This window comes from Ammodytes marinus, assembly GCF_949987685.1.
Source record: "Ammodytes marinus genome assembly, chromosome: 18".
In the NCBI taxonomy this organism is placed as follows: Eukaryota; Metazoa; Chordata; class Actinopteri; order Uranoscopiformes; family Ammodytidae; genus Ammodytes; species Ammodytes marinus.
In genome coordinates, this window is record NC_137222.1 from 26169220 (window position 1) to 26194424 (window position 25205).

A 25205-nucleotide genomic window follows, 5' to 3' on the forward strand; every position below is an offset into this window, starting at 1 on the left:
GGGACAAATCTCAAATATCTAACGTATCGAAGTGTGACTTTTCTGTAATTATTGTAGGTATAGTAACGGCTTGCCGTGTTATTTTAAGACACTGGAAGATACCAAAAGCCCCACAAGTTGAAGAATGGGCCAATGCAATGACTGAAACTGTATCTTATGAATGCATGTTGAACCGATTAAGTGACAATTGGGGGGAGGGGGTATCCTCTTGGGAAGGGTTTTGGGACCACATAAAGGTGGATAGTGACCCAAATTAATACAGCCACAACTGCAAAGGCAGCTAACATCACCGGACCATGGTAACAAATGTATTTATTTATTTATTTTTATTTATTTATTTTTTGTCATTGGCCTGTTTTTGCTTGTGGGGTCTGACCATGGCACATTGAGGGGAGAAGAAAGGAGAATAAATATTGGCTCTTATCTCCACATGGGGGAAGTATCTAGATGTTTCTTATTATTTTACTTTTTTCTTTCTCCATTATTATTATTATTATTATTATTATTATTATTATTATTATTATTATTATTATTATTATTATTATTATTATTGTTACTATTTTTATTTATTTTTTATGTCACCATGAAAACAATAATATGGAAGCCATGAAACATGAAATATGACTTTGTATTATGAATTTGTATCAGATGTCCCTGTATCTATGTGACCACCTGTGAACATTTAATAAATATGTGAATTACAAAAAAAAAAAGCAATTTTGGGTCATCTTGTTGCCTGGGTGATACCATGTTTTGGGATGTGGGGCTGGACATTGTCTCACTGAACACGTGGGCAGTAATACTGGCTCTGATAGAGGTGTGCTTGCTGCTGGCACAGCCCCATCCGGCTCAGCAACATCAGAATGTCTCTGTGAAAGGCCTTGGTCAGGAGAGCATAGAAGAATGGGTGAGCACACGAGTTGAGAGGATAGAAGAGGACCAGCAGCACCTGTGGAGAAGAACAAACATCAGCCTCTATTTTAAAGATAGAAAAAAAATCTGTTTTAAAGCGTAGGAAGAAGTGACACCTTGGAATCTGTGATGGTCATCAATGGTTGGTGGAGAGCTGCAGACAGGCCATAGAAGCAGATGGGAGCCAGGCACAGGAAGTTGGTGAAGATGAGAACAGCCATGCGCTTGGCCATGGTGGTGTCACATCTGCTGGACTGATGCTGGGGATTGTGCACCATGCTGTAGATGTGCAGGTAACAAAAACACACCACCATGAATGCTACGACATTAACCATCAGGACAGACACCACATAGGCCCGAGCAGCAGTTGTCTCAGTGTCCATGGGTAAGCAGATGCTCACTCTCTGGTAACTGCTCACGCCGACCACTGGCAGCAGTGCTAGGGTCCCACTCAGCAGCCAGCCCACCAGCATCAGTCCAGCTGCATGGCGCAACCTCATCTTTCTGTCTGGCCTCATGGCGTATAAGATGGCATGCCAGCGATGAAGGCTGATTAAAGTTAATGTGTATACAGATAACTCGCTGGCAAACACTGATAATGTCCCTGCTAGATTGCAGCCCGCTCCTGTTTGCCAGGCAATAGCATAGTGGTAGTAAAAGGAGCGTGTGTAGAGGTCAACAGATGCAATGAGCAGCAAGTACATCCCCATACAGAAGTCTGCAAAGGCCAGGTGACCCATAAGGAATCGTGTTACGGACAACTTCTGTCTGCTGGATAGCAGGATGTACATGACCAGGAGGTTGGCTGAGATGGAGAGCAGACTCACCAGCCACACTAACACCCTGAGGAAGCCCCCACGCATCACATCCTCACAGGGGTTCAGGGCATCAGGCAGGGGGGTGCACTGGAGTTCATCTGGGTCAACTTCATTACACAGTGCCACAGCGTCAGAACCATCAATGAGATGCTCTGTAGGTAACCCTACATAAAGTAAAGCTTCAGTTTGAGAGCGTTCATTTGGGCAGATGGTGCTCCTGAAGTAATGATTGTGGTTAGCACTGGCAGACATCCGGAGACCAAAGCTGTCTTTCTGTTGGTGGAGTGTGTGTCCCAGATACCTCGGAGAGAGAGTTGTAGAGGATTCATGCAGCTTTGCCAAAGCAGTCCGGGTCAGGTTGCAGATAAGTCCCCCAGAGTGTCTTAAACACACATGATAAGGATTATTCATTCGATGATGAATTCCAACAATTTTTAGATGCATGCAGATGCATACTAAATTATAATTTTTTATAATGCACAGGATAAAAAAAAAATCCCAACAAAATCAACACTGTTGATAACATGTTATCTCTTTGTTAACATTCCGGTTTACACGAAAGATTCGCTAGCTGTTACTTTGCTGCTGCATGTCCTGTCTTACCGTGTCTTAAGATTATTCTATTGTTTCCTTCACACTTTCCAGGTTTCTTCACAAATTGTGCTCTGTGTATTGTTAAAGAGGACCTATGATACTTTTCGACTTTTATGACCTATAAACGTTGATATAATGATTTATAGTCATGTTTAACCATACTAGAGTATCAAATAATTACGTACATGCATTTCGACGTATTCCCTGCTGACCGTGTGGGGTGGCTATGCAGAGCACTAAACACTATGGCAGCCGGTCGAGCCGAACTCGTTAAAATTTCGGGTCGTTTCTGTCATGTTTCCATGTATGGTAATGCTGCCGCTCAGGCAAGCTCCGGCTGCATGCCCCCACCTTCCTGAAAATTTCCCGCTGCTGGAAGGAAGGTAACCAATCACAACGGAGTGGGGTTTGCAGCAAGGGGGGGGGAGGGGCGGAGAAGCTCAAAGCAGTGTGTAGAGAGAGACTGCTGTGCTCGCTAGGGTAAGAGGAAGAGTGTCCCACGAAAATCTACATAGTTTTTTGTGATGTGATTCGTGTCAGGTTGCTCTATAGCAGTTTTTAACAAGAAATGAAGACCAGAAAAGTAGTATAATAGGATCTCTTTAATCCTATTATACAAATTTAATTTTCTGTCGTTCTCCCCTACCTCGCTGGTGTTGGGGGGCGATTTGTTGTTGTCTGTACAGTATATAGCATATCCTAGCACTTAGCTTTCTCGCACTCTCCCCTGGGTCTGACTTTGTGTCTAACTCATAACTGTGTGTGATGGCTTGTGCGGATTGTGCTACTTTATTGGCTAGAATGACTCGTTTAGAGAGTTGCATCCGTGAGTTAGAGCAGCTTTCTGCTACTGACGTTATAGACAGCACGGACACATTGCTTTGACCTAGTCCCGGGACTCTTAACCCCCCCGGTAGCATTACCGTAACTGCTTCGGCAGACGCGGCCGGGTTTTGCCCTGTCCGGCGGGGTGAGGGGGCACACGGTGCAAGCGGGCTTGCTTGGTGCCCCGGTTCACGGCCCCCTCTCGGGACTGAGAATCGGTACTCGGCTCTTGCGAGCCCTGTTAGCCCGTCTGTCTCCCTCGCTCCCGTTGGTCGGGCTAGGCCCCGCACGCTAGTCATAGGGGACTCTATCACACGCAACATTAATCTTGATTTGCCAGCCACTGTTAAATGTATACCCGGAGCCAGAGCATCCGACATTGAGGCTAATCTTAGGGTGCTGGCTACACGCAGGGATAAGGGGGATAAAGGCGGAACGCAGACACAAAACAACACACGTTTTGATAACATTGTTATTCATGTCGGCACCAAAGACATTAGGTTGAAGCAGTCTGAGATCACTAAATATAGCTTAGCTAGGGCTTTTGAGACTGCCTCAAAGATGTGTCCATTAATAGTCTCTGGTCTCCTACCCAGGAGGGGTAATTGTGAGATGTACAGTGGGGTTACAGCGTTAAATCGCTGGCTGGCACAGCACTGCCATGAGCAGGGTTTTAACTTTGTGGATAATTGGGATTCATTTGAGGATCGACCTGACCTGCTGAAAGCAGACGGCCTTCATCCTAATGGAAAAGGCGCTGCTATTTTGTCTAGGAACATAGATGGGTATGTAACCCAGTGACAAAAATGGGTTAACATAAATAAATAAATGCCCATAACCCCGTTGATAAGATCATCATAATACATCATATGCTTATTTAGTTATTATTTTATTTCCATCATTCCTATTCACTTAAATAGCTTGTCAATTAATGTTGGTCTTGCATTGAGGCGTTTGATTGGTTATGACAAGGAATAGAGACTGCTCATTGGATGGTTAAGTTAAGTTCCGCCTCCATGACAGAAGAAAGAAAACTTCAACACAGAATGAGACGATATTGATGGGAAGATGTGGATGTAAAAGTGAGGCTGGGGTTAACTGAGTGTAGGTCAATCATCAAAAAGAACATCATGGCTGTGTGGCAGGAGGAGTGGGATAAGGAAAAGAAGGGGAGGCATTACTACAGCTTGCAGAATAGAGTCACAAAGAGCCAGTGCTTTTTGGGAAAGGAAAGGAGGCATACAGTCATGATGACCAGATTGAGGCTGGGGCATTGCGGACTCGCATGGGATTTACACAAAGTTGGGAAACATGAAGATGGACTGTGTGGAGTGTGTAAAAAACAGCAAACAGTAAAACATATCCTGATGGAATGTTCTGGTCTCACTCGACAGAGGGAACATCTGTATGCAGCAGTGGAAAGCCTGGGCAAAACACCGGTTACACTAAAGAGCCTTCTAAATCCCATTGAGAATCAGCCTGGGACTATAAAAGCTGTCCTGGATTTCATAACGGCCACTGGATTATTCCTTTGGAAATAGGATGGACGGATTGCGTCTGGAATATATATATGTATATATATATATATATGTTTTGTTTGTTTGTTTGTTTATTTCCAGTAGTCTATTTTTTGTCCTGTGGGTGGCAGCAATGTGCCTCAAAGGCATACAGTCTGCCGGAAATTAAGAGAAGAAGAAGGACGATATTGATGCACACAGAGATAAAATTGATTTATAAAAGTTAAACTGCAGACTCTAGAGTGAGGCTAGAGCGTATGCCTTCGTGTTGTCTGTCTGAGGAGTTGGAGGACGGCCCGTGTGTCGGAGGTTAACTGTTTCTAGCATTGTTTCGGTGAGTTTTAAGAAGTTGGGATATGGCTATTTATAGTAACATGTGTTCCCTGCCGATACGGCTAATGCTATTTATAGCACAGACCTGTGTTGCCTGCCAATACATGGCTAATGGGCTAATATAATTACTGGTGTGTTATCCACGTGTGTTATATAAAGCATGTGGTTTCTTTATTCATGTACAAATAAGTGTTAATGCTGTAGTTAAAGCAGCCTTTGTTGCATTTAAAGAGTAAAAATAAGTCATAGTTACATTATTTTATCACAGTGCTTGATTTATTCATTTTTGTATTTTGATTCGGGCAATATGCTGAAAACATGCAGTGTAGCTGTGACATTGTGCACAGTTGGTGTTAATATTAAAGGATTATTCCCCCGGTGGAAACATGAAGGTTATACGAAGTATATAATCCTATGTAGTATAAATGTGCAAAATTTTTCGAAATCGGTTCATCCTAGCCTGAGAAAAGGCAGAAAGAGTGTTTTTATGTGTGTTTTTCTTTTTTTCATGCTCAAATGTAATAAATCCTCCAACTCCAACAATGCACCGCGCTCGCTCCCAGCTTGCTGTCCCGCCCCCCTGTTTCCGTTTTCAGTCGGAAATAAATGTGGTGCCGCGACTTTTTGTAAACATATCCTCGTGATACGTTGACCTGTTCAGACTTCTGCTTTCGGTTTTTCTCTACGCAAACATGGTCGTCAGTTGTATTGTACCCGGTTGCACCGAAAAGTCTAGGAAGGGAAAGAATGTAAGTTTTCACGCTTTTCCGCAGAAAGACAATGACCGTTGCAAGCAATGGCTCAGGGCCGTGAAACACCCCAACATCGGAGAAGACGCCGGTATTGAATTGCTAAAACACAGAAAAGTGTGCAGTCTCCATTTCAAACCGGAAGACTTTATGGGAAATATTGTCGGCCTGAAGTGGTCCCGGCCTACTCTAAGAGAAACAGCTGTTCCGTCGGTGTTCGCTTTGGGCCCGTTGCAAGATCAGGAAGAGGCCGCCGGTCCCTCGAGTGCTCCTCCCGCAGCAAAACGCTATCGCCTACAGGTATGACTGTCGTAATATTTTACTATATTTCTGTTTACAAATTACACTACTTGCTGCTATCGGGACACATTGCCAAGCTTGTTCAAAAACAAAGTAAAGCATCTTTGATTTTCGCTATTATAAACGTGTGTTCTCGAGGCAAAGAAAACAATGTTTTCAGGTTACAGGCCTACTAACTTTTGTAAACGTGTATAATAGGCCTACTTATTTCATGGTTAAAGATCAGGTGAATTCCATTTATTTTATGTAAACTGTTAAAAGTAATTTCCTGGGGACAGAAATAACACAAATAACGAGTAATGACTCTGCTATAATTTTCAGTGAGTGATATAATCTAACATTATAGGCTACTTGTAATAACTGTTGTCTTTATGGTGACATTTCAGAATCCGGTGGCTTCAGCTGCTGGTATTTTGGGTTCAGGAGGTCAGTTGCAAGGCCAGTCTTCCCAAGGAACACTCTCAAGCAGTGGCGTGCACAGGTAGACCTGAAGTGGTGCTGAAGCACTTGCTCTTTTCCCCTGGCCCAATCAAGTGCCCTTTTGAATTTTTTTTTTTTTTTTTTTTTTTTTTTACAGTGTATTATTATCATCATTATCATCTATAAATGCTCAACGATTAAAAACGTTTGACAATAATGCCCCAATAAATATGTCCCCCCCCCCTCCTCCTCCGCACACACTTCCTTTGTCAACGTGAACGCGCAGAGTGGACACAAACGGAGGCGCGTTGCCGCAGCAGTTCACAGCTGCTGCACACACACACCTACTCTTGCGCCTGCCCTGCCCCACCAGCGAGGTAACACATACATGAATGGAGTCAAGAGTGTATTGTTTGCCCCCTAAGCCTCAGTTGCCAAGCTATAACTTGCATTTATTTGTCTCTGTTATAAAGTAGCCTCTATCATGCAGCGCCACACAGCTGAGTATAAATTAGCCGACTGTCCTGCTTAACAAGCTAGCCCCCCAAAAAAATAGATAGGACGTGATGAACACAACTAATGTCGGCGGAGTTTGTCATTGGTACAGCATGTGAATCTATCAGTATGCTGAATATTTTGTGTTGTTTATGTTAACTTTAGGCTATATAATTAACACATGCAGTCATTTATTTGCTAAATGACAAACAGGCAATTCCCAATGTAGCCTTGTGCCTGGTTGTAATGTAACCAAGCTCTCTGCTCTCCTGGATGAAAGCATCCACCAGCAGCAAGGAGGAAGATGAAGATGAAGGGTCAGAGTCAAGACCAGAGTCATGTTAACTGTTCGGGGCCTTTTTAAAGCTCAGATTTTAATGTTGAACTGTTCCTCAAATGTTATTGAAATATCTTAAAAGCTGTCCACACATTTTATTTTAACTACGCAAAGTGGGTTGGTGGTACTAAATCAGTCATGAAGCTATATAAGTTAATTATATTATTTTGTCCCAACCACAAGTTATTTCTATGTTACAAGACTTGCAGTAATCTTGTATTTACCTTAATAGGATATTATAAGTACGGAGATCAGGGGCCTAACGAAGACTTCAAAGAGAGAATTCGGGATAAGGGATTATTTTAAAAAATCCGAAGCTGACTGTTTTTTTTTCAAACATGTAGGGGAGAACGGGGTAAGTAGGCACACTTTTTACTCTAGTGAGAATTGCTCATCACCAAAACATCTGTCAATAGCCATTCCTACATTAAATTGAAGCTTAAGGTGTTGGCTAGAAATGTGTGTCTCTCTTTTTTTCCAACTTATTGTAATGAAGAAGTAATTTACCATCAAAGACACTCTGACACATTGTGACAACCAACCCCATCAAGGGGTCGGTTGTCACACACTATGGGGTTGTTTGTCACAATGTTATCTTAATGGGAAAAATCTTAAAAAGAAGGCAAGGAGGCAGAACCAAATTTGAATGTTTAATTGCATTGTCAAGTTGACAAATAGGCCTACATAACGTTCTGTAGCCTTGGCAGCTGGTCTAGTTTGGGATGCACTGGGTTGTTTTGATTTTGTTGCCCTTTTTTCTTTTGCTTGCTAGCTGCCTTTTCCTGCTCTATTCTTTCCTTCTCTGGGGTGTCAGTGAGGATACAGCTTGACAATTTCTTTCGTTATTGGGTTCCTTTTCTGGCTGCAGCCTTGAGATAACATGTGACAACCAACCCCCCAAAAAATTTGACGACCAACCCCAACTTGAATTTCTTGCTAGCATCAAGGCCAACAACCATCTGACAACTAATTAGCTTGCTAACCACAATCTAAACTATAGTTTACCCTTCACACTTTCTGAGGGTAACAAGTGTTTTGTTATAAACCCATTGTGTAAAAGCCTAGAAGAAAAATACTGAGAAGCAAAATATTTTGAATTTGACATGAAAAACACAAAACATCCTCTCACCTGAAATGCAGCTGTCTTCCTCCAAGGAAGTCTATGTATGTGACCTCTGATCCCAATTCTGGACCTTTTTTATATCAACATTTCAGAGCTAGCGCGCTCTGGTGGCGAGATATAACGAATGTGACATCCAACCCATGTGACAAATTACCCCGTTCTCCCCTACATTTTTTCTTTCTGCTTTTTGGTAATTTTGTGTCTCCAAATTATTCCAGAAAATAGTACTAAATAGCCCACATTGACACAGGTGATTTAGCCTTAGCTTTCTTCTCAAAGTGCACCTGATTGATGAATTTTACTTTAAAAGGTTCAAATTTTTCTTCCCCGGACCCCCCTAGAAGGTCCAGGGTCCCAAACACAGTCTCCCAAATTCCTTTGAGAAACACTCTATGTGTGGCCGGGTATTAAAAGTCATTAGGCCAGGGGAGATTTTGTACAATTAAAGTGATTTGGTCATTCATCGATAGAATATATTGTGCCCTTTCTTTTGCAATGAGCACCTGTCCCCAAAAATGTCTGTGCACGCCACTGAATGACTCTGCTATCATTTTCAGTGAGTGATATAATCTAACATTATAGACTACTTGTAATAACTGTTGTCTTTATGGTGACATTTCAGAATCCGGTGGCTTCAGCTGCTGGTATTTTGGGTTCAGGGGGTCAATTGCAAGGCCAGTCTTCCCAAGGAACACTCTCAAGCATTGTGGTAAGCTACAAATTTGTGTGTGTACAGTATAGAGAGTGTGTGTGTTGTGGAATCAAATTTATCTTAATTTTATTCTTTTCCCTAAATTAATTTTTTTAATAAGTATGTATGTGGGCCTGTAAGGCCTGTAAGCGACACCCCTCTACATTTGCATCATCCCCCATTCTCAAATTAGCATTGAGCCACACGTTCTGTCTGTGTCTGTGTGTGTATCAAATTAGCATTGAGTGACCAATAGTATGACTATACGTATGTGGGCCTGTAGGCGACACCCGTAAACATTTGCATCATCCCCCATTCTCAAATTAGCATTGAGTCAGACGTTCTGTCTGTGTCTTTGTCTGTGTGTGTATCAAATTAGCATTGAGTGACCAATAGCCCGACGTTCTGTGTGTGTGTGTGTGTGTGTGTGTGTCAGAGATGGAAATTAACTTTTTTGCCTACCAGCCACTGTGGCAGGTAGATTTAAAAATCTACCAGCCACTCATCTTTTTTACCAGACACTTTGTATACGCAATATATTTTTTAATATAGGCGTTAATGTTATACAATACAATAGTAAGAATAGCTAATAAAAGTGTTTTTTCATACAAATGTTTTCCATCAGAAGTCATTTCTACTGTTAGTAGGTGCTACCAAGGAACTGAGTTGCAAATACTCTTACTATATATGATACACAATACACGCCATCTTTATTTCAAAACATTTTATAATTGAACTCCATATATACTCTGGGTTCAATGCAACTTTTTTTCCCAACTGGTCCGCTTAGCCTTAGCCAATAGATCCGAGTTTTACTGGCCCCTTGTATATTTTCACTGGCCCTGCAGACACCTTTTTTCATCATTTAGTCAATAATTATAATACAGTATTGAAGTTACCTTTTAGATTTATTTTTTTATTTTTAGTTAATGATATGAAATGTTGATATTGTGCACAATATCAACATTTCATATCATTAACTAATAAGAGATGCAGGTCTGATCAGTCTTTGTGGTGTCGTAGTGTTTATCACTTTCTCCATATGCATTAGGGATGTCGATGGGAGAGGCTTCCCTGTTTGTATACGATCTGATTGTATGTCTCGAGCCTTAAAACACAAAGCCATGTCGGCAAACTGACTGCGCGACTCAAGGGACTGTACAGTGAGGAGTCCCTCCGTTAGTTTCTGTTTTCAGCCGACACAATTACAATCACCTCCTAAGCACGGACAGCGTTAAATAAAGCCTCTCATTTGTATTACCATTAGGGCTTTGATGCAAATACTGTATCATAACGGCGGCAGCTCTGCTGCTTAAAGGAAAAGCGCAGTTTTCACTTTATTTTCAGCACCTCAACCTCTGCTGTGGGAAGAAAAAAAGGGGCAAAGTAAGTCGATTGATTTGTCGACTCATGCCTCCACACGTCTCGCAGATAGTATTTCCTCGCGGAGCGGATCGCGCCGTAGTTCAGTTCGACTAGAAAGGCAAAAACAAACTGTGGGACTGTGCAGCGCCCTGGCATCATGTTTATGACGAATGTATTAAATATGCAAATTCGATCGGACCTGACTGGAAAGTATTACCCGACACAGTGGCGGGTGAAGTGACAGAATTTACACGCCAGCACGCAAATCTACCCGCATTTGTCGTGTGGCGGGTGTTAATTTCCATCCCTGGTGTGTGTGTGTGTTTGTGTCAAATTAGCATTGAGTGATCAATAGCCAGACGTTCTGTTTGTGTGTGTGTGGGTCTCTACACTAATTTGGTTTAGTTTTAGGTGTCAAATTATTTCTTAAATAATACCAAAAACATGACAAACTATATGCATGTGTAATTACAGGACACTGGTATAGGACATGGCGCACTGACTATCACTGCATCCTCCATCCCGCGGAAGACTGACACTTAACCTTTGACCTCCACACCAGTAAAAAGATCTGACCAAGGACAATCTGTAAGTTTCAGGAATTCAAATGATTGAAATCAGATATTTTGCAAATATAATACTTACAAAAGATAACACTTTTAACACTCAAATAATCATTCTGAAGGAATAATAATAATCTAATTGGTCAGCTCTCCTATTAAAAACAAACCTCTTCTTTGTTTCACAGACATCGTGCCCAGACACACCTGGGACACTTGATACAAGCTTTAGCACTGTGGGTGAAGAAGACGAAAGTTACAAGCCCGACACAACTGTCACCCCCACATCAACGTCATCATCATCATCAGAAGATGAAAGCACCAAAGACTGGAAAGAAAAGAAGATCATTGTCAATGAGTCCTGCTTTATGTCCCTTTTTAAATTTTGCCAGATGTGCGGCCAGCCAGTGTCATCAAAAAGTCACTCTGACTCTGGAGCGCAGAGGAAGGTCATGTGGACCTGTCTTGGTGGCCATTCAGGGACATGGTCATCATCGCCTGACGTAAGGGGAATGGCAGAAGTGAACCTCCTCTCAGCAGCAGCTGTTCTGTTCAAGGGTGGCACGTATACTGAACTGTCGGACTGGTGCAAGACCATGCATGTTCAAATGATCTCAGAGACAACATTCTATGAGATGCAGAAGGTTTACTTGCATCCTGCCATTGAAGACCTCTATCAAGAACAGAGAAAAAAAATCATGGCCAGAGTGTACCTGGAACAGGAGGATGGGAAGAGGCTACACTTGGCCGGTGATGGTCGGTGTGACACACCAGGTTTCAGTGCAAAGTACTGCCATTATACTTTCATGATAGATGACACCAAGGAGATTATTCACACAGAACTACTGCAGGTAAATAAAAGAAACAGTGGAAGATAATAATATATTATCACAATTGCTTTTGTGAAAATTGTGATTCAATTCAATTAATTATTAAACTTTATTTTCTAGTCTACAGAAGCCGGCAGCTCGGTTGCCATGGAACCACTTGGTTTCAAGAGGGGCATGAATGGGTGATGGCTTGGATATTGAGGTGCTAACCACAGACCGGTCCACTTCAATACGGAAGATCATGAGAGAGCAGTTCCCTGAAGTCAAGCATGAGTTTGACATCTGGCATACTGCTAAAAGTATGTCTATTTTGCTTTACCTGTACACATAATCCTAATCAATTCTCCAGCCCTCGCCATTCACACATCATGTACATATTTGCAGCCTGTGCTGCACTTTGGCTGTACTGTACATGAATGCAAAACAATTTTTTGTTGTGAGGTGACCAACCTTATATTACATTTATACTTTCAGGTGTCAGGAAGAAGATACAGAGTAAAGGAAGAAAAAAAGGGAACGAAACTCTTGCTGCTTGGAGCAGGTCAGTGTTGGTTTGTAAAGTGCCAAGCTTATACATTGTTTTGTAAGTTTCTAAATTACTAATGTTCTTTTATTTCATAGGTCAATCGTAAACCACATGTGGTTTTCCTGTGCATCAAGCAAGATACAGAGGTAAGGATTTTTTCATCTGTGAGTGATCTGTTTTTTCAGAGACAAACATTTAGAGTCTTATAATTGTAAATAATACTTGTTTCATACAGAAACTGAAAAGCAGTTGGCAGTCTATTCTACACCACGTGCGGAATGAGCATGAATGGGATGATGATGATGGAACGCACCGGTGTCAACATGCTCCTCTAACAGCCCCGGAGATGCGCACGCGCAGATGGATGAAGAAAGATTCTTTGGCGTTTGAAGACCTTTCATCACTGGTCCATGACAAAAGGCTGACGAAGGACTTGGAACTGATGGCCCTGTTCAAACACACTGGTCAGTATATACTAGTTGTCCTTATAAGCTTGATTACTTTACAAAATAACTCATAATGATCATGTTTTAATTTTCATAATCTTTTCCATTTATTTTATTGCATACAGGTCCACTGGAGGTATTTCACAGTGCCTTGCTGAAGTACCTCCCAAAACGCCAGGGATTCTCTTTCCAGGGAATGAGACAAAGGGGTCATCTCGCAATTTTGGAGCACAATGAAAACATTGTCAAGAGAAAGCAGGCTACAACTGAGGCTGGTGTGTATTAAGCGTGGCACAATAATGTACTGCATGTCAAATGTTGTCTTTTTCAGTCTTTATCTATAATTGTTTTTTTTATTTTGCAGGAGTTAAACGCGTCAACCAGGCGTATTGCAAGAGATCCAAGCAGTGGGTTGTGAAGAAGATTTTCAATCCACACACCTACGAGTTCATTGACACACTTCTCCTAAGTGTCATAGACAGAAGACGGAACAAAAACATTCGATATAAGTCAACATCCTCATTTGCCCTGCCCCAGCCTGCACTTCCACCCAACATTGCACCAGTGGCCAAACCACCAAAGGACGCTGCTGTGGCTGCTTTTGAAAGCCGATTCTGAGAGGGACATCTGACCATGGCATCTTCTGAATTTCAACCACTTCAAAATCCGCTGCATCACTCTGCAGGATAGAACTCTTTCTACTCTCACGCCTGTAAACTCTGTGTTCAAAGACATGGAACAGATGGCCCTGTTCAAACATACTGGTGAGAATAGTTCTCCTAGCAAACTTGTATATTTTACAAAATCAACCCATAATGATCATGTTTTCATTTTCATAATATGTTTCCTCTATTTTATTGCATACAGGGCCGCTGGAGGTCTTTCACCCTGCACTACTGAAGAACCAATATTCCATGGGGATGGGGAGTATGGGCATTGTCACTACCTACAGCTTGCTTGTACGGAGCCTGGGTCTGTTGAAGGTGGCATTGCTTTTTTTACGCTGTTATAGCATTATTGTCGGATAGGAAAATTGGAATCTGCATTGACACTACCTAGAGCCTGGGTCTGTTCAAAAAGTACCTCCCAAACGCCAGGGAATGAGATGAAGGGGGAGCCAAATGGAGGATGCAGGCCACAACCACAGGTGTGTAGTAAAAGTGGCACAATTAATACAATAATAATTTCCCCTGCTTACTCAGTTTGTTGATTTAGCTGAATGGTTGGGGTATTTATTATTAAAAAGTAACAGCATGTCAAATGTATTTTTGTCACTAGTGCCCAAACCAACAAAGGAGGCTTCAGTTTGGAAGCCGCCATGAGAGGGACATCTGAATTTCAACAACCTCAAAATCAGCTGAATATCATCATCACTCAGGATAGTACTATTTCTACTCTCCAAACTGTTCACTATATCTATGTTCACTTTGCTTCACTCATTGATTTAGCTGAATGGTTAGGGTATTTATTATTAAAAAGTAACAGCATGTCAAATGTATTTTTGTCACCAGTGCCCAAACCAACAAAGGAGGCTTCAGTGGCTGCGTTTCGAAGCCGCCATGAGAGGGACATCTGAATTTCAACAACCTCAAAATCAGCTGAATATCATCACTCAGGATAGTACTATTTCTACTCTCCAACATATTCACTATCTATGTTCACTTTGCCTTGCTCATTGGTTTTTCTATGTCCTCTTCCAGGTTTTCCTGGTGGAGATGCGGCAATGGTGTGGTCTCTGCCCCATTTCACCTCTGTCTCTCTGCACTGTCAATAAAGCATAAAAATGCCAAAAAAAACATCTTAAAAAAAAAAAAAAAAAAATCCACTTCGGTCATATCCAATTGAACGTTTGCTTCTGCCATGGTCGTAGGTTTGAGTCTGTCTAGTTCTCTCGCTTAGCGGGGAATAAACATGGCGGACGTTGTGTTTACATTTTTACGCGAGCTCCCGCCCCCCTCATTCCTTATTGGTGGGCATAAAAATGTGCGGAACTAAAGGCCTGTAGTCCTCGGGCCCTCTGGCACGCAAACCACGTTTCCAATGGATGACGTAAAATGCGTCATCCATTGGAGTGTGTGGGGTGTGGAATATCAGGACAGCTGGGCCAAGGGAAGACTGAGTCAAGACAAACCTCTTTCCTTATATTATAATAGCCATTTTATAATGATAGAAAGCAGGTTCTGTATCGGTTAAAAAAAAATGTACTTTGTAAATATTACTATGATGTCACAGTAAAAGACATCACAGTAATATTTACAAAGTAAGTTTTTTTTAACCCTATATTTCTCTTTCTGTGATGTCACGAGAAAGAGAAATATAGGGTTAAAAAAACACTCTTTCTGCCTTTTCTCAGGCTAGGATGAACCGATTTCAATTTTTTTCGCACATTTATACTACATAGGATCTCAGAATTCAATACACCTTCATATTCAAACCGGTGAAGTAGGCCTTTAAGTAAATTTTTCTACGGTACTAGTAGCGTCTTCCGTGTGACTCTGCAACATTCTTTATAGGTCCATGTCTGGGACTAACAACTCTTCGCTCAGACCAAAAGATTAATGTACGTTAGTGGCAGCCGCCATTCATTCTTGCTACGAAGGACGACTGGAGCCTCGGCTGCAGCAGCGCCACAGGGTGTTTCTGGTGTTTTGTCTTCCCAACGCAGACTTCCAGGCAGCTCCCAGGCATACTAACCACCGGCTCACAGGCGTACAGTGTGTCAGGTCTGATACAAGCCTTAGAGCAGGGGTCCCCAAACTTTTTCCACTGAGGGCCACATACAGAAAAATCTACAAAGGGCCGGGCCACTTTGCAAAAATAACATTTATCAGGACATGTAGCTGCTCTGATGTTTAGTTTCATAGTGTCTTCGTAAATTGTAATCCTTCTTCACGGCAACACTTTCCTTGCACATTAAACAGACACATTCCCCCTCTTGTTTATATGCCAATGATACACCCAGTGTTTTCTGCCTTTGCGTCAAATGTCCAGCAGGGTGAAAATAGTATCCAGCCGCGGTCCCGACCCTCCTAGGGTGGTCCGGGGGTATGCCCCCCCGGGAGAATTTTTAAAGTTTTTAAAGCGAAATGCATGAATCTGGTGCACTTTGAGAGGGAAATTAAGAGGCTAAATCTGAAGAATTTTGTATGAAAAGAAATGGAGACACTGTGTCAGATGAATTAGAAGCTATTGGAGCAGGACACATAGATTTTCCATAATAATATTAATTTAAAATAAAATATTATGCAGGGTCCTCTGGGATGGGCTTGTTGCTCATTTTCTTTTATGGGACATATTTCTCTGTAATATAATGAGTGCATTTAAATTATTTAAAAATTAAAAGCGCCATATTACATTATATTTTTTAAATGTGCCACGGGCCAATCAATCAGTGTTTGACACCCCTGCACTAGTGGGTTAACTAAGAAATGCAAAAAAAAATAAAAAATTCAAAGGGCCATATTACATTATCTTTTTAAAATCGGCCGCGGGCCAATAAAAAGCGGGCCGCATTTGGCCCGCGGCCCGCTTTTAATTTAGCCTTAATACTAGTTGGTTTTATATAGCCTATGTTTTATATAGTCTGTTTTTTAATAAAAAAGGAAGTTCCAATTACTTTTGTGTAGGCTGTTCTATGGGTTTGGGGGCAGGGATCTAGCCTACATTGTGGGCTATTTGCACTGAATTGGAAATTATAATATTTTAGAAAAGATACACAGAATTATAAGGGTGTAGAGAAAGTGTGTGATAAGAGCATTAAAATGAGAAAATAATGGGACAAGAAATCAAGGGACCTTTAAAATATTTAAAAATGTGCAATTAATCAAGTTAGCTGACATTAATGTGATATCTTTATTAAATAGTTGTATCGTTTGTCAGCACTAGAAATCAAAAAATCAAAAACTGAATGTTGCTGCCACAGGAGCCACAAAAACCTCCAATATGTCCAGCCAAATCGTCTCCACAATATGGACAATACATCACCTGGGGAAAGGGGGAAAGGAACAATGTGAATGCTAAGTATGGCTTAAAAAATATCAAAAGTTTAAACGTCACACTTGTAATATATAGTCTGGTCCTACCAGACTATATTAGCCTAGTCAACAAAACCCACAGGTAGTCTTTTGTCCCCTATTAAAGTTTCTGATAATAACTATAGCCAGCTAACAGCATGTTTCACAGTATACAGTCTATGGTATCAATGAATTAACCGTGTGTATTTATTTCATCCGGTTATTAGAATTGGCAGGCTAATAACAAGCAAAAGGCTAACGAAAGTTTAACAGCAGATCACTTCAATAGGCTAATATCTGAATCATGCGATCACAATGTTAAAATAAATCAAAAACACTTACTTTTTATGTCATGATTTTCCAACACCAATGACTGAAATCCGAAATCTGCTGCTAGCAAGCCTGTCTGGACGTGTGCATCACTTTTAAGTGTCCTCTGGAAACACTTGTCTGGACGTGTGCATCACTTTTAAGTGTCCTCTGGAAACACTTCCGTCGTGTTGTGGCCTATTTCCGTTGTGTTGTGGCCTATTTGCAGCGTTTTTGTAATGTGTTGTGTTACACACATGCTGTTGGTTTTGTTGCAGTGTTGCGTTTTCTAAATGCTGCGCATGTGTTGTCAAATTGATGAAGATGTTTTCTTAATTTGCTGGTGTTTTGTCTTCTTGCATGTGTTTTCTGATGTTGTGCTGTGGCCTCTCAGGGCCACCGTAGGAATTGTGCTATATAAATAAACTTGCCTTGCCCTTGCCTTGCCAATGACCACAACAGGTTACACTGCGTGGTGAATGGGACTTTTTTTTTCCTTTATAGATATCCTCATATTTTTTTACCAGATTAATCTTCATATTAAGAGAAATACTTTTTGTATTACACTATGTCTACAAAATTTAATAAAATATGCAAATTAGCCAATATCTCATTAAATATGTGTACATATAAACCCTTGAAGTTACAGATTTTCTGAGGGCATCACAATGCTCACAATGACAATGATTATAAGGTCATAGAAGAGTGTAAACATTCTGATTTGATATATAATGAAAATGGCTTAAAAACAGTCAACCTATTACGTACTGTATTTACGCATATTGAATGAGATATTGCCTAATTTGCATATTTTATTAAATGTTTTAGACTAAATGTAATACAAAAAGTATTTCACATAATATGAAGATTAATCTTAAACTTAAAAAGAAAGTATGAGGATATCTATAAAGGAAAACAAATCCCATTCACCACGTAGTGTGATACTTGTGTAACCTGTTGTGGTCATTTTCAGGACTTTCGTCCCGGGCAGAGATTTTGGCACACATCCCATGTTGTTCAATGGGGTCATATTAGTCTATAACAGTTGAGATATTCTTTGCTAAATGAAGTGCATACAAATCGTATCCAGGACTTCTACTAAAGGGTTTATATGTAGGCTATGCATATTTAATGAGATATTGCCTCATTTGCATATTTTATAAAATGTTCTAGTCATATTAGTCTATAACATTTGAGATATTCTCCGCTAAATGAAGCGCATACAAAACTTTCCCAGGACCTGCACTACAAGGGTTATCTTCCAATTTACACACAGTACAAAAACTTCAGCAAGGGTTTGAGCTGTCACTTGAGACATGCCAAAAACTTGGCATCATGCCAAAAACAAAGGAAATCAGTTTAGACTTGAGAAAAAGAAATGTTTATGCTCACAAAGCAGCAGATGGATATACAGTCATCACAGCGTTTCCAAGTGTCAGGAACTGGAGTGAGAAGTATCATCAAGAAATTCAAAGAGAGCCACACAGTACAGAACAAGCCTGGCAGAGGTAGGAAGCAAAAGATTTCAAAGACCCTGGAATGAAAACTAGTGAGAGATGTGTCTAAAATCCCCAGAACAACTGCCAAGACACTAGTGAAGCTTAGTCACGTCAGGAATTGTAGTCTCAAAGAAGACAATCACTAGAACCCTGCACAGGAATGGACTGCAAGGTTGCGGACCAAGAAAAACTCCACTTCTGCAGAAGAGACACCTTCAAGCCCAATGCTAAGAAAGATTATGTATACTGGAGGCGCGTCCTTTGGTCAGATGAGACTAAACTAGCGCTCATTGGCCACAGAGAGGCTTATGTTTGAAGAAAGAAGGGAGAGGCGTACAACCCAAAGAACACCGTCCCCACAGTGAAACACGTGGTGGGAGTATTATGCTGTGGGGACGCTTCAGTATGTCTGCAACTGGGAATCTCGTGAAGGTGGAAGGAATCATGAAGAAAGAAGTATATGTGAAGATTTTGAAAGAAAACCTCAAGCAACCTCAAGATTGAGAGATTTGCCAAAGGGCTGGGATTGCTCAGGAGACGTTTGTGAGACTTGTTGAAAACTACAACTAATGACTGCAGGCTGTTATCCAGTAAAAAGGATACACAATTGATTATTAGCATCAGGGGGGGAAATAATTTTGACCCTGGTAGTTTTTTTTTTTTTGTGAAATAATTTTTTTTCTGTGGCAAAACTAAATAATGTAATCATCAAAAATTAAAGTAGGATGTTTGGAAAAGCTGTGTTAAAAAGTCCTTGCTCTGTTTGACAGCACTTGGAAAAAAAAAATTTTAAATAAAATTTTATATATTTATATTTTATATCATTTTCATAATTCTGTCCTCAACTGTAGATGATTGACGATGATAAGGATTGTTTCTTCTTTTTTTTACAGTGACATATTCATTTAAAATCAATACAATGCTGAAAAAAAGACTTCAATATAAAAAAATCACTGGACTGATCCAGTGTTGAGTGTAAGCCAGTACACATACTACACTGTTGGCCTTTGAGTAGTTACTGTTTGTAAAGGAGCACATGAGGAATCCACATGAGGAAACAAAACACGACTGGGGAAGTATTTCCCATGGCTTTGAATCTCCATACTTACCCTTTCCATCTTTTCAACCTTTGGAGACCACAGCAATGGCTTGGGAAGGTTAATTCAGCACTCTGCAAATGGAGAAAGGCTCTAAAGGGGGGAAGAACTTTGAGGGCCCAAGTGTTTTTAGCTCTGAGCTTTTCAATAGTCCCCATACCTATTGAAGGCAAAGAGCTCACTTTGGTGTCTGAAAGGTCTCTGGAAAGACAGACAAAGAGTTGAGATCAATTCATTTGGATACAAAACTATTCCTGTGTCCAACCAGCATGTGCTGCATTGAAAAATAGTTTATTTTTATATTAATTGATAAAAGAAAACAGGAAGTTATTCAAAAAAAACAAATTCAATACATTTCAGTCACTCACATGTAAGTCGGGCCGCGGATCACACCATAAAATGCAAGATTGTGTATTTGTTCCAAATCCACATTCCTATGAAGGTATCTGCAGAATGAATGACAGATTACAGTTAAAGTAATATGGACAAAATGTTTTCTACAACCATATGCTATATTCCAAATAACTTTATAACTTTATTATTATTAACATTTTAAAAAACACGATAGTAACCTGCCAGCTAGGTGTCAAAGAGACTGTCAAAGTGGTGAGCCCAGAACAGGCAGAAACCCACCAGCAGGACTCAATACACTTAGGGCCCGTGTCCACCTAATGCCTTTTTCCAGCGTGAAACGCTGGCTGTGCAGGAGTATCTCTACTGAGCGTTTTTTTCGGGCGCTTTTTTCAAGCGTTTTACGAGCTGGGAGAGAGAACGCTGTGAGCGGGGGAGAGCGAAAACTGATCGTCATTTGTCACTGTCAGACCTATGATCAACACTGGTTTAACTGTTTAGTCTTGCTGTTTTCTATTTAAAATCATTTTAATATGATTAGTCTTATGAAACGGAGAATACTTTCCACCATCCTCTGTTTGGATGAGGAGTTATCGCGGCTCCTGCAAACACACACTGAGCAAGTTGTAGGCTGACGTGTGTGCATGAAACAATCCATAGGAGATAAAAATACAGCGAATCAAGTGTTCGCCTAATCTGCTCCCACAAACGGGCTCTCCTCCACCTAAAGGCGTTAGGTGGACACGGGCCCCTAACCAGGAAGGTAAGAAAAATATGGCGTATAATGAAAGGGTTCAAATCAGACAAGGGTTGAGGCAGACAAATAATAAGAAAAATGTAATGCAACATATACAATCCGTCAGAGGACTGTGTGCTGATATACCCATGAGGTTATTATAGGAGACGGGGAACAGGGGAGAAGGTTAGCTGGTAAAACTGGCAGAAGGGTGTAGCTAGGTCTGGGACACAGGCTGAATGAATGAATGAGTGATCAAGAAGGATTCCCTACAGAGGCCAAATACAAACACAGATAACTGTAAGCTTTTAGTTTGCCTGCAATAAGTCAAAATGGCGTACACTTCCTCCAGGCTGCTCCCATTAAAGGCGTAGTGTTGGATCTCTTTCACACCATTGCTATTCAGCATGCTAAAAAAAAAGGGGGGAAAAAGTGTAAGGTTTGTTCAATGTTTATTTTTGAAATTGTTGAACCTAGAGCCTAAACTGAACTCTCTTTAAGACACCCCTGACTGACGGGGTCAGTCTGCTCTCATTGGCCAGGTTCCCTTGTGGCAACCTGGTGGCAACAGGCACTGCCCCCTATCTTCACAGCTACACTGCATGGACCTATTAGCTAGCCTGGTCCTACCAGGCGAGGCCAGGTAAGGCTGGTGCGTGTAGCAGCATCTGTTACACACATGCTGTTGGTTTTGTTGCAGTGTTGTGTAAGATTTGCTCTCCTACAGTCTATATTTATCTTTCTCCTCATATACAACTGCCTGTTGTCATGTGACCAGAATGTAATACTAAGATTGCGTGGTGAAAACTGAACCTCTCCAACGGAGCAAACTATATCCACTGGCGAAGGTCTGTTTACATGTTAGCCAGATGTGGTAACTAATGTCCACTGTGTTCATATTTTCTGGTTCAATTATCAACTTGTTGAATGCTAGTATAAGGCTGCTAGCAGAATTAGCTTCAGCATCTGGGTCAGCATCATTTACAGGGTTCAGCTCTGGTCCAATGTCTTTTTGGCTAATTTATTTTGCAATAAATTATTAAATTATCTATTAATGAATACCTTATTATTAACAGTACATTTTGACATCCCCGATTCTAGTCTGACAGAAATGAAGAGCTAGATTTTACACCGTTTTTTCTTGAAATTGTCATCACGTTGGTTTTAAAATTACACTGATGTAAAGCTGTAAGAGAAAATAAATAAAAAGCTAAACCAGATGATTATCATTTCAGCCTGTTTCTCACTGACAATGACTCTGAAAGTTATATTTGAGTCAGTGCCAATTGAATACTTACATGGTCAGAGCATTCTCAGATATTCCAGTGAAAGAATTAGCAAGTATAACTTGTATGTGGACATTTTCCACTATCTCCCTGTCAAAAAGGTATGAAGATAAAATAATTTTTTACATGTCATGAAATCATTCAATTTGGCAACCAAAAGTCTATGCAATTAGAAAAATGTAAATGTGACATACAAAATGAAATCCTCTTGGCTGGAGTGAATATATTGTAGCACGGGAAAGGAGGTGAGACCCGTGTTGGTGATCCCACTGAAACAAAACTCAGCAATCAGTTACTGCTTGAATTGGAAAGCAATGCATTAGTAAACTTCTATTTATTACTTTAACATTATTTTTATTATAAATATGATATATGATACATAAAGACTATCAATAATAGCTACATAAGAATTTTACTGTGCATTTTTCATTGCAATTGTGTATGTGACAATTAAACTTAAATCAGGAAATGAAAATGTACTTACAGGTACTTTAAATTAGGCAGATCCTTAAATGCCTCTTGGTCAATGTATGACAGTGTTCTGATCCCAGTCAGTTGTCTATTGGACATGCACGCACACACACACGCACGCACGCACACACACACACACACACACACACACACACAGATTCAGTACTACTTCAGGACAATCATATTCTCATGGTGGCATACCTGGGAGACTTTATTTGAATTCTAATTAAGTTGCTCAAAGTTTACATACATGTGGGTGAGCCTGGAAAGGCCGTAGAAGGAATGCCTCTCAAGATAACTTAAAGTATCATCATCAGAGATGTCTCTGAAAAAACACACAAACAAAACACAACTAAAACACAGTACTATATTTGGATATACAGGCTACAGTGTATTCAGTAGTTGGGCCTCATGCAAGAAAAACTCGTACTGTATAAGCAGAACTGTTCTTGCTGGATTTTAGAGTGCTTATCATCTCAAAGATCTTTTCATATTCAGGGCAGGGATAGATAGATAGATAGATAGATAGATAGATAGATAGATAGATAGATAGATAGATAGATAGATAGATAGATAGATAGATAGATAGATAGATAGATAGATAGATAGATAGATAGATTTTACGACAAGTTTGTGCAGTTCTGCAGCTGGATCGGATATGAAACACACACAAATCCTCCCAAAATAATTAGGGTTACATTTAGGATAAGAATTAAAAAGTGGTTTTGCAAAAGGATGAGATATTATAAATAAAACCACTCCTTTACACAATATTACACCAAAAAAATAACCATTTTAGTTTGATATGTGGTTAATTACCAAGAAAGCCAGTTGGTATAAAAACATATTATTTTAAGTTATTACAAAGTTGCCCAGTATGTACGGTATAAAACTAACAGATACTGTACATTGGAAATAGCTATTTGACATTAATTAATTTTACTGACCTTGGAGTTTATCTACAGCTTGTTGGATCATTTGGCTGCTTAGCTTGTGTCTCTGCACCTTGGGATCTCAGCAATTCATTTAGATTTTTCATCTCTTAAATTTTTTATAATAAAAGAAAAAGATGCTTTTTTTATTGATAGTTTCAAGAGACAGAGGTGAAATGGGGCAGAGAGGGGAGTGGCATGCAGAGTAAGAGGAAGGTCTGGAATCGAACCCGGGTCTGCTGCTGGGTCCGGCCCAGGGGGGGACGCCCTACCAACTGAGCTAAGGGCACCCCCACAGATTTGGCTTTAAATCAATCAACCCCTTCAATTAAAACTGTACATAGTCTGACATTAAAGTATTCCATTCTCCATTTAAAAGGAGTGACAGTCTGTTAAATGAACATGATAGGAACCACTTGCCTAAATATATAATATGGGCCTACAGTGAATATAATTCGCTGACGGCAATTTTGTGCCACGTCAGCTCCTACTTTTGCTGCTGATGATCCAAGTGCTTTTAACAACTACCGTCCTATTTCTATATTACCATGTTTTTCAAAGATTCTTGAAAAACTAGTGTACACAAGAATCCTCAAACATATTAATTCTAATAAAGTTTTATATAGCCATCAATATGGCTTCCGTAAAAAACGCTTTCCATTTATGGCTTTATTAGAACTCATCGATCAAATCTATACTGCATTAGACAATGCAGCAACAACTTTGCAATAGGAATTTTCCAGACTTTTCGAAAGCATTTCACACTGTGGACCATGATATGTTACTATCCAAACTCTCTTAAAGAAAAAGCTCAAACTGGGAAGGACAAACCCTAGCTGCACAAAATGGTTCCGTCACTAGAGAAGAAATAGAAAAGAAAATTCTGAATGTTGATGCTATGTCTGTATAAGATAAATATAAAAGAATCACAGAATATCACCACATAAAAACAGTCTCCAACATCCCAGCCCAGCTATGTTTTGAGGTCACAGGTGCCTCCTCAACGAGCATTCATAGGAACATCCAATGGCGTTGGTGAGGAGAACACTCCACCACAAACTAGGTCAACGGGCCACATGCAGCAGCTACTTAAAAACAAAGGCCCTTCTTCTGAGGGTCAATCAGGCGCCCAAAATCTTTACCCATGACGAATGGAATGCACTCACAGATACAACAAGATGCGGTTAGGCAAGTTAGAGAGGTTTTCCAACAAAGCCAGCAGCCAAGAAACAACAGACAAGGCCTCACTCCCTTTAAACATTTCCAACCACACATATGACGAAATACAAGGTTTGAAAACTGATATTATTCAGAAAGAATTAACCCTTTATATGGGGAAAAAGAAACACTTTCAACAGGCAAAATACAATAACTAGGGGCTGTCCCTCTAAGAATGCCTCAACATCCCCTGAACCCAGAGTTTGGAAGAATTAGGAAAAACAATAAATTAATTAAAACTGTGAGGAGTGATAACAAAACAAGACAATACCATAACAAATACACTGTGTTTCAAAGACAGATGAAACATAAAGTATGGCCCGTAATTTAATATTGCTGAATGAGAAATCAACACATACTTCAGATCTTTAATAAATCCCTCACAAATAGTGAGAAATTTGGGAAATAAAATTTAGGAATCTTGTATCTTTAATATAGGAGATATGTCTTTA

At 40.3% G+C, this 25205-nt stretch overlaps 1 protein-coding gene across 1 annotated transcript in view; it reads right to left on the bottom strand.

Moving 5' to 3' along the window:
• Positions 1-778: 778 nt before the first annotated feature.
• Positions 779-25205, bottom strand: part of LOC307265328 (thyrotropin receptor-like) — a gene marked incomplete at both ends in the record, with an annotated part of 103249 nt that continues 78822 nt past the window's right edge. Inside the window, 9 exons of the mRNA XM_080047024.1 lie at positions 779-949; positions 1029-2112; positions 19772-19960; positions 20128-20205; positions 21188-21256; positions 22145-22222; positions 22327-22401; positions 22617-22691; positions 22854-22928. Of these exons, the coding sequence (XP_079903150.1) occupies positions 779-949; positions 1029-2112; positions 19772-19960; positions 20128-20205; positions 21188-21256; positions 22145-22222; positions 22327-22401; positions 22617-22691; positions 22854-22928 (1894 nt within the window). The remainder of the gene's footprint in view (positions 950-1028; positions 2113-19771; positions 19961-20127; positions 20206-21187; positions 21257-22144; positions 22223-22326; positions 22402-22616; positions 22692-22853; positions 22929-25205) is intronic.